The sequence below is a fragment of the Scomber scombrus genome, chromosome 19 (assembly GCF_963691925.1).
Source record: "Scomber scombrus chromosome 19, fScoSco1.1, whole genome shotgun sequence".
Lineage (NCBI taxonomy): Eukaryota > Metazoa > Chordata > Actinopteri > Scombriformes > Scombridae > Scomber > Scomber scombrus.
In genome coordinates this window covers 28,085,666-28,096,963 of record NC_084988.1, presented here as the reverse complement: position 1 = coordinate 28,096,963, position 11,298 = coordinate 28,085,666, and the positions used below count along the sequence as shown (strand labels likewise).

The window sequence follows — 11,298 nt, the reverse complement described above, 5'->3', positions numbered from 1 at the left end:
AAAAGGACATTTTGGAAATGTACAAAGTTGGACTGATCTGCTGAAATTATTATTATTATACAGAGATTGGCAAGAATGTAGATGGTAGACAGAAGCTATTTGGAAATTAAGCTCCAACAGCTGGCTTCAATTTAGTGGCCTGCTCAGTAGAACTTACACAGAAACTAGTTGGAAATTAAGCTACCAGAAATTTGAGGTATTTGAGGACCCCTAAAATGAAGGGTTACCAAACTGAATAATAACACAAGTGGAACTCATTCATTCATGTGTGTGTCTGGACTATTCATAATGTTCATGTCTGCATGTGCACTGTAGGCAGTGTGCTATAAACCTCCATGAGCCAACAGTTGCAGCCTCTTGTTAATGTTATAGCCTGTCTCAGTGCAGAAATTCCAGCAGAGCAGTCAGCCAGTGTCCTAACACAGAGCCCCTCAGCCACAGAAACATTTCATACATGCTGAGTTTCCACAGGAAGAAAGACTCTGCCAGTGTGATCTGCAGACGCCTCCTCCTGGACTGAATCTTACTCCTCTTATGTCTGTCAGTTAGAGCAGAAGAAGAAGAAGAAGAAGAAGAAGAAGAAAAAGAAGAAGAAGGAGAAGAAGTATATGGGGGTTTAGTCAGACAATAATTGAAGGCATTATGTTCAATCATTAAAATTTCTTCCATTTAAATCTTTAAGTTTTCTAATAATTTTCTAATGACCCATATATCCAAAACAAACAGCAACAATATGACATTAATGAATGTACATCACAACTGTGGAATAGCTTAGAAGACTTGTATTTCACATTTATATTTCACATATGTAGTGTGAAATATAATGAATGAGTATGCTGTTTCATATCACATCCTACACATGGAAGTTCTTTGAAATCACTTAAAGATGTCACATCAAATGTATATTTAGTTTTCACCATAGAAAATGGAGGCAAATAATGAATCTTTTATAAACATTGACCAAATTGCTTCTATATTTAGCTTTATTTAAATAATTGTACTAGGATGTGGAAAGGTCACATAAGTAAGGGTATTTCAAAATAAATTAAATTAACTACATTTTGCTATTGTAACGGTAGAAAAATGGATAATGTGCCAGGGCGCATGGTCCAAAATTAATTAATTATAGGTGTGTAGTGCCACATTATGTAATAACGGTGCATAATGTAATAATGTAATACATTTTCATCTCATTATGTAATAACGGTGCATTTTGTAGTTATCTGCCACATTTTGTAATCAAATTGTTGAACGCAATATGTAATAAACTTTGCCGCATTTTGTAATAAGTTGTTACATATTGCATCAGTTATTACAAAATGCGGATGTAGCACTTTTTTTATGAAGAAAATGTAATAATTTGGTGCATTATGTAATAAACCACCAAAATGGATGTCTTAATTAGGGAAAAACATTATACCATCAGAACATTAACTTTAAGCATACCAGCATGAATCGTAAATAAGAATTCATTAAAAAAACTAGTAGAATTTTTCATTGGTCAAATCTAAAGCAAATATAACTGTATTCATTATAATAGAGAATGTTTTTGAAAGCTCATAGAGACAAAAACTGCAATAAATGAGTGTTACTGACATGAACATTACCGGTGCACTGAACTGTTGGAAGACATACACACATAAAATCTGGATTATGTTATGCAAATATTATACGTAGTGGAAGCAGACGAAAGGCAAAAACAAATATGGAACAGAAAAACAACTTTATTCCATCTATGACCAATTGCATACAAGTTTCTTTAAATTGGTTTTATTTCTGCACGCACACAAGCAAGCACACAAACCTAAACAAAGGGAAACGTGGGAATAGTACTGACAGGACAAATAACGGTGAGGATTTTCCTCATTCATCACCAGCCAAACTGGCCGATACATTTTCATTGCTACTTGCCAAAGTAAATTATAATTTTTTGCCGGGTTGGTGGGTGTTACTGTAATTTAGAGCCCTGGTAGAATGTATGCATGTACTACAGCCAGCCACCAGGGGGAGATCCAAATATTTTGGCTTCGGTTTTGGGGAACAGCTTTGTCCTCCATAGCCTACACTTCAGCTGGAAAATAATTGAAATGCAACATGATGAAAGGTATGAACAAAGAACAGATTTCAGATTAAGAAAATCTCTTTTAGAATTTTATGATGATTGATTTGCAACTAATATGAAATGCTAATAGATAAAAGACCAAACGTTTAAGCTAACAATGATCTGATTAGCAATGATAAGTTAAACTAGCAGATGCCAGATTGGTTTTAAAAAGTTTCTGATATGACAGCTTCAATGTTAAACGTCAAATCAATGTATTCATATAGGAACAGGTCAGAAATTTTACAGATTCCCATGTCTATTGACTCAATATTGAGCAAACTACATTGCTGCTATGGATTCAAGCTTTTTAGAGACTTAGAGTTGCTTCCAGGCCTGTTAGAAAGTTTGTCTTTGGATTGTATGCATGGGATATGGACAACAACAATCAATGACTGAGGATGTCTATAAAGTCGTAGTAAAGAAACTAAAGGGAGAGTTCAATGTCTCAATGGCTCAAACGACACCGCAGGCAGTTGGAACTGACGAAAGTTCATTTTATTCACCTTTTTAAACTTCTTAACAAATGTGGAAAGTCTGTTTTTATCTCTGGCCCATTCCCCACACTTGGTCGTGGTGCTGGTAGTTTTAGCAGGATTCTTTACCTCCACACCTGGCTCCAGTCCGCCTGCACAGCACACAACATTGGTTTTATTCACAACTTTGACTTGTTCTGGGAGCGACACTCCTTCTATGGACAAGACGGTCTTCACTTGAACATGCTGGGGTGCCACATGCTCGCCTCCAACTTCCAGCACGCTGTAAACTACGCACGTGTCCACACACTACCATCTCCCTCCCACTTCACGCCCTACAGTACCTTCTCAGAGTACCTCCTCCTGCCACAACTCCCCCTACAGGCCCCATCTGTCATTGGCACCTCTTGCTGCCGCTCTCCCCATCAGCCTATCATCCCTTCTCCAGAAACCGGTACACCCTACTGTCCGCCTCCAGAACCCACCTCCCCCCACCTTTGACCTCTAGTGCTGCCATTATTGAACCAAATCTGTCACCTTCACACATTCAGCTCCCTGGTACACCACTGAACTCCACCACATGAAATCCCGCAACCGTCAGCTTGAACGACTCTACAAGAGAACTGGTCTCACAGTCCACCACCAAGCCTACACAGATTACTTTCACCAATACAAAGATGCTCTCAACACCGCCCGGTCCACCTACTACTCAAACCTCATACACTCTGGCTCCTCCAATCCCAAGGCTCTCTTCTTCACAATAAACAAACTGCTCAAACCCAGCGACAATATCTCCAACTCCTTCACAGTCAACAAGTGTAATGCCTTTCTGTCATTCTTCCAAGTTAAAATAGACACCATCTATAACAACCTCACTACATCCTCTGCCCTCTCCTCCTCCCCACCTGTCCCCCCTTCCACCACTCAACCACCAGTGGAGCTGTCCAAACTCATGGCTGGCATGAGAAGCTCCACCCATTCCATCCAAACTGGTAAAGGACTGTCTCCCAGCTATCTCTCCACTCATTTTAGAAATCATCAACTCCTCCCTCACCTCTGGCTCTGTCCCCCAAACACTCAACCTGGCTGCTGTCACCCCCATCCTTACAAAACCTGGACTCGACCCTGACACCATGAGCAATTTTCGACCCATATCCAACCTCCCTTTTCTGTCTAAAATACTGGAACGTGCTGTCGCCACCCAACTCAAAACCTACCTCACCTCCAACGATCTGTTCGAACCATTTCAATCCGGTTTCCGCTCACAGCACAGCACAGAAACTGCCCTTCTCAAAGTAACCAATGACCTACTCCTCTCCTCAGACTCTGGCCACCTCAGTATCCTCATCTTCCTTGACCTCACTGCAGCCTTCGACACCATCAGCCACCCAATTCTTCTTTCCCGTCTGGAATCCTCCCTCAACATCACTGGCACTGCCCTCTCCTGGTTAAGGTCTTACCTCACAGACAGACAACAGTTCATCAACATCAATAACTGCATCTCTTCCTCCGCTCCTGTGCTCCAAGGTGTCCCCCAGGGTTCGGTCCTCTCCTCTTCATCCTCTATATGCTCCCCCTCGGCAACATCATCCGTCGCCACGGTCTCCATTTCCACTGCTACGCTGATGACGTCCAGCTCTATATCTCCACCAAATCCATCACCACCACAACACAGTCCACTCTCACCAACTCCCTCACTGAAATAAAATCATGGATGCAAGCCAATTTCCTCAAACTGAACTGTGATAAATCAGACATCATCATCATCGGTCCCAAATCCCTCATCAATACCACCCATAACTTCCACCTCACCATTGACACCTCTACTCTATCCCCCTCCTCACACATCCGCAACCTCGGAATTATTCTAGACAGTAACTTCTCCTTCAAAGACCACGTCAACCACATCACAAGGCCTTCTTCCACCTCAAAAACATTGCTCGCCTCCGTCCATCACTCTTCTTCTCCGCCGCTGAAACTCTCATCCACGCCTTCATCACATCCAGACTCGACTACTGCAACAGTATTCTTTATGGCTCACCATCCAAAATCATCAATAAACTCCAGTACATTCAGAACTCTGCTGCCCGCCTGCTCACCCACACCCGTTCCCGTGACCACATCACCCCCGTCCTTCGTACTCTCAACTGGCTCCCTGTACCACAACGCATCCACTTCAAAGTCCTTCTCATCACCCACAAAACTCTCCACAGCCAGGCCCCCTCTTACCTCACTGCCCTACTCTGCCTACTGCCACAAACCTTCCCGCAACCTCCGCTCTGCCGATGCCAACCTCCTGTCCCCTCCCCCCCGTACCAAGCACCGGACCTGGGGTGACAGAGCCTTCTCCATCGCCGCCCCCTCCCTCTGGAACTCGCTCCCCAATCACATCCGCGACTGTACCGACCTGCCCACATTCAAATCACTGCTCAAAACACACCTCTTTAGAATTGCTTTTAATTCATGATTAATGCCCGCGTGAAGCGTTTTACTGTGTTCTCATTTTACGTGTACTTTAATGTTTTTATATTTATTTTAACTCACTGTTCACTGTGTTTCTTTTGCTTGTTCTTTCGTTTTGCGACTTTGAGTGTTAAAAAAGCGCTATACAAATAAAATGTATTATTATTATTATTATTAATGTTCCTGTCAATGAACGTACAAGAGTGCAACAAACCGCTCTGGTGTGGAGGAATAGAAAATCTCTACTCTCTGAGTGAGGATGGAGAGACCTTACTGTGTGCCGGGAAGCCAAAAATTGGCGGCATTCTAAAAAAAGGTCTGGATGACAGAAGGGGTTCAGGTGCAAGGAAGCTGAACAAGTGATTAAATGAGCAATACTCTAGAATTAGTGAAAGAAAGGTTCAAAGAACCCTGGACGGCTCCAGACGCTACAAACTCCACAAGGCCAGATTTGGAAATATACCCATTCTGAGGCCCATCAGGGCCAAAGAAGTACAGGATCGGCATCAGATTGACCTCCTTGATATGGGAAAGTGTAAGATCAAACATGGTCGTTTCACCTATCAATATAGCCTCACTGTAATTGATGTCTTTAGTCGATACACATGGCTGAAACCATTCAAAAGTAAAGATAGCTCAGAGATTGCAAAACATCTTTGTGATATCTACACTGAACATGGCCCACCCCAAGTTTTGCAGCATGATCAAAGAAGAGAGTTTAGAGGAGCAGTGTGAAGGCTGATGGAATCGATGCAAGTGAGAATAAGTGAGAGTTCACTGTACCATCCCCAAAGTCAAGGAAAGGTGGAGAGGACCCAAGGAGTGCTAAGGAGAAAGATCATGTATGACCTTGTGAATTGTCAGAGGAAAGGGGTTAATTGGGTTAAACAATTTCCATCATATTCCCGAGTACTCAATGAAGACCCAAAGGAAGTTTTAAGCTGGATGTCTCCATTTGAAGTATACTATGGAAGAAAAAGTAACATAGTAATGCATCCCCTGGCAGGGTCTCCATCCAGTGTCATTGGTGAACAATCAACAAAGTAATTTACCCTCCCTGAAACAGCGGCTTAGATTGAAAGAAAAACGAAGAAGACAAAGACAAAAAAATGGTTCTTTGTGACTGATGTGACCAGTGCAACACGACAGCAAGAAAAAATGCGCTCTAAGTCTTCGAAGTCAGTGCAACATTTACATCCACTTTTGATGCCATACACACATGAAGACAGATTAAGGGACTATAACTCCATGCAACTGAGTGTGCGGTTTGACCCAGCATCTCATGGAGATTGCCAGTTTAGTGCTATGGCTGTCAGCTTGCTTCAACTCTAAGGGATGAAATAGTCCAAAATCTCAGGTCTAACCCATTTACCATAAATGGAACACCTTTGTCTCACTATGTTGATGGTAATGACTGGGATGCATACTTGGATAGCATGTCGCGATGTGGGACCTATGGCGATCACATAACACTACAAAGGGCAGCTGAGATTTTCAATGTCCAATTTCTTATTATCTCCACACTGGGAATTGATGCCTCTTCTATTATATCAGAGTCTAACACATTCTCAAGTTTGCCATTGCTGGTACTTTGCTGGTCGCATTGCAGAGGGGCATGGAGAACATTACTTCAGTCTGGATGGGCCAGTCTCTTCATTCATTGAGAATATTGTGGAAGCTGAGAGAGAAAGGTTATGGGTGTGAATCAAACCAAGAAGATGCTGAACCAGATGGTGCCCTGAATGAATGCGTTGATGCTACATTTGATGAAAACCATCACCATTTCATGGATGAACCCAATGACTGTGCTCTGGATGAACGCCATCACGATCCTCTAGATAAACCCCATGATGATGCACTTTTTGAAGCCTCTGATACCCTGAATGAGTGTCATGATGCTTCGTTCAATGTAAACCATCACCATTTGCTCGATAAACCCGATGACCGTACCCTGGATCAACACCATCATGATCCCCTGGATATACCCCATGATGATGCCCTTCCATATGATGATGGAAATTATGACATGCCCAACCTGCAGACAGAATTGCTGTCATATATTATTCAGTTGACACTAGATGCTGACATGTCAATGCTTGGCGTATTCAACAGGGTTTCTAAACTTTTTCAGGACCTTACATCACAATTTCTTCCGCAAATTTTCATCAGGGAGTCTTTAGCTGAAAGCCTTCAGCTGGAACATGACGATGACAATGTCATCAGTATTATGAGGCTATATAAATTAGCTGGACATGGGAGTGGTCTCTCACTGAGCTATTTGGAAAGAATAGCAAGTGGATGAGGCCCTAGGTCGTGTTGAGGCACATGGGCTGTGGACATTTCACAATCAAAGACTTTTTTGGAAGAAATAGTAAATCATCGTGTTGTACATAGTTCATTCATTTTCAGACTGATTATCTTTATTTTACATAAATACTGGTTGTTTAAGATACATTTATGTTGGAAGTTATGTTTTTCTACTGTTGCTACTAGAGAAGTTTTTCATCAAGGCTAAAGTAAATTTCTTGTATACCGGAAATATTTCAAATCTTTTTGTTAATAGGTAATTGTCTATAGCCTTCTTTTTTTAATTACATAAACATGATAAGAGATATTTCTTTTTGATGTGAAAGATTATTTACGCTGTTTTTAGTTGGTTTAGTTTTGATGGTCATTTATTTTTATCCACTGTAGGAAAGGACATCAATGTTGCATTAAAGAAATGGAGCTGGAATAAAGTTTTTTTTCTGTTCCATATTTGTTTTTTGCCTTTCGTCTGCTTCCACTACGTATAATATTTGCATAACATAATCCCGATTTTATGTGTGTATGTCTTCCAACAGTTCAGTGCACCGGTAATGTTCATGTCAGTAACACTCATTTATTTTGTTTTTGTCTCTATGAGCTTTCAAAAACATTCTCTATTATAATGAATACAGTTATATTTGATTTAGATTTGACCAATGAAAAATTCTACTAGTTTTTTAAATGAATTCTTATTTACGATTCATGCTGGTATGCTTAAAGTCAATGTTGTTCTGATGGTATAATGTTTTTCCCTAATTAAGAAAAAAAGGCAATATGTAATAAACTTTGCCGCATTTTGTTGTTTTATTACAAAATGCGGCAAAGTTTATTACATATTGCGTTCAAGAATTTGATTACAAAATGTGGCAGATTATTACAAAATGCACCGTTATTACATAATGAGATGAAAATGTATTACATTATTACATAATGCACCGTTATTACATAATGTGGCGCTACATACCTACTAGTGACACACTGTTTGTCCATGACTTGTAGCTACAGCAGTTTGGTATATTATCTCTGTTCTGTATGGTGCAACACCGACACCCAACTAAATACAATCACAGTGTTTTAGCCTCCTGTGTGTTCTGCTGCACCCTTTTTGAAACGTTTTTATTCAGCCATCAAACTAAACAGATACTTCTTAATGTAAGCATGCATTGATTTACACGCTGCCTTGGCTGAGAAAAGAGTACAATCTTTGGTACCTGGCCATAGCACGTATGCAGCAGCGGGACATGTTGATGAAGGAGGAGGAGGAGGCTCTGGTCTGTAAGGCAGTCTCAATGCCCCTCAGCAGGTCATTGGTCTTCAGCAACAGCAGCATCTGCCGAGGCACTCGGTTCAAAAGGTCACTGATCTGGGGCAGGTACAGAGCTGCATTGGTCCGTATTTCAACATCCTGCCAATGGACAGATATCATAATCACTACAATGATCATCACAGCACAAAAGACAATATATTTATAGGTTAAATCATTTAAAAATCAAAGGCCCAGTACACTCACACTGATGTTTTCACTGATTTTGATCTCTTTTTTGTAGATACACAGATCTTCCTTCATTCATTCTTCTAACATACATAGATTAAAGCAAAAGAAAAATTCTTCTGACTCAAATTTTTTTCCCGACCAAGTCATAAGCTGTTGACCATTTACCTTTTCATAGAAACCCTTTTACGGTCTCTTTCTAGGATTTAAAGTAAAACAAGGTTGAAACAGCTGAGAAAATGGCAAATTGTTCTTCTGCCGACTAACTAATGGAAAAACTTACAGGAAATAATAAGGCTGCAGTCTGTATAACCACAGTGGGGGTCAGAGGTATAAATGTTTGTATTTTATTTTAGCACATTATGGGCTTAAGAAAATAATTATTAACATTATAAAACTCAAACGGTCCATCAGACCGTAGCAGTGACACAGAGGATTTTTATTTTAATTTATATTTATTGCTCTCTTGCCTTGATGACAACATCCAGTCTCAGAAAATGAGAAAACGGGTCATTTTGTGTTTGTTTGCCAGTGATTTGATCTTTTATTATTCTAAATATGAAAAGAAAATCAAACCATTTTTAAATTTCTGCTCATCACTATTTCACAAGGAATAAGAAAAACAGCTTGTATTTCAATTTAATCTTTTGTATTTTAAAACAAAAATCAAATATCCATTCATTTTGTGGGGGGATTAAATTAAATGACTCTTCTTGTTTTTTTTTTACTCTGGTAGATTTTATTGCACTTACAGTAACATAAGGAGTGTAGTTATCACCTCCAGTTTTCACCTGGTTCACTGTCTCTGTGTGAGCAGCACACACTGATGTTCAGCTCCACCAGGTTAAACATACGGCTCTTTAATACAGAGATCATCATCATAGCCATAAAGAAGAGCTCTCATTAAAACTTTGCTTTCTTATATTGAACCAACCAAAACCAGCACAACGTTGCTGCCATATACTTTTAAACAGAACGCACGTGTTTCAGATTCAGAGGTTTGAGGCTACTCTGTCCTCCATTCAGTGTCTGGACCTTTTATATAGAACTGCGAGGCAGAATAAAGTGGTAGTATTCCTGTCGTGAACAGACTCTCCAAAGAGAGACAACCAACAGCAGCAGAGGCTAACGTTAGCTGCTCCTCTCCGCTGTCTCAACGGGGGAGGAGCTGAGTCCTTCATGCATCAGACACAGACAGAGGTGGAGAGTTGTGACAACTTAACTCAGTCATTTAGATGCAGTAATGGTCTGCTTGTTTCCAATCCGTGTATGGTTCATTCTTTCATTATTCCATTTAAAAAAAAAAATCAGAAAAACAAGCAAATGGGTCCGTTTTTCCGTTTTGAAACCAAAATGGAAATAAAAACCCGGGAAACGAAATATATATTATTATATTATTATACCTTTATAATTCTCATTGGATCTGCATTGATCTCATATATGGCCTTTCGGCAGTCCAACTGAGGGTAAACCATCATAGTGACGGAGAATTTTAATCCCTGAACGTAAAATACACATTTATGAATTTTATTAGTTTATAAGAAGACCTCAACTCAAGTTCTCAGCATAGCTCTGCCAAATTTCAGCCTGAGAATATTAAATAGTGTTCACTTGTATGATCAATGTGTAGAGAATTTGAAATGTGGGTTGATCTGGCAGCAGGCTATAATAATAGTGAGTGATGTACTGTAGTAACATGCTGTGCTATTAGTCTTTTTTGTTGTGTTATTGTTGTCTGTGTGGGCTAACATGGCCATGCCCATTTAATGTATTTGTGGGAATCTGAGGTTTAGAAACAACACACAAATTACCAATAAGGAAATGCCTTGAAAAAAAACGACTTTTTAGTGTCTATATCCACATTATAATCAGGAAATGATGGGTTTGTGTTTAATCAAGCAAAGAGTAATGAGCCAAAGTGAACAATGACAACATGGCGGGTAAATCAGGGTTCGGCTTTAAGGGTTTTTTCCATTGGTGGACTTTTCAGAGTTAGGAGTTTTTATTTGTAGGTCTAGTGCTCATGTCTGTGTGCATGCATGAAAGAGCAACAGAGAGAGACAGTGTATGTGTTTACATGCACATGCATATCTATTTTATGTCCTTAGTAATTTTGGATTTATCAGATCAATGTTCTTATATTTAGCCATATGGAGAATTATTGTCAGATATGTATGACAGCATGGCCTACAAGGTGACCTAATGTCACTAAATCCAGCATTTATCAAGTTATCATGAGGTTAATAATGAGGACTAAGAAATGAAGCAGAGATGAAAAGTGACGGGAAGGAAAGGAGAAAACAAGTAAAGTTCAGGTGTAGAATGAGAAGATTAACACAAGAATAGTACTGAGATTTTGCCACGGCATAAATGGCAACATACTGTCAGAGACACATCATGAAAAAAAGAAATGATGAGGGAAGAAAAGAGACAAATGGATGACGTTTGCCTCCATGACG

At 40.0% G+C, this 11,298-nt stretch overlaps 1 protein-coding gene across 1 annotated transcript in view; it reads right to left on the bottom strand.

Annotated features, from left to right (window-relative positions):
- Nucleotides 1-378: 378 nt before the first annotated feature.
- The window catches only part of adck1 (aarF domain containing kinase 1), a 100,658-nt gene continuing 89,738 nt past the window's right edge, over nt 379-11,298 (bottom strand). The window contains exons 10-11 of the mRNA XM_062440377.1: nt 8,559-8,752; nt 379-538 (exon numbers count right to left, since the gene is read on the bottom strand). Of these exons, the coding sequence (XP_062296361.1) occupies nt 379-538; nt 8,559-8,752 (354 nt within the window). The remainder of the gene's footprint in view (nt 539-8,558; nt 8,753-11,298) is intronic.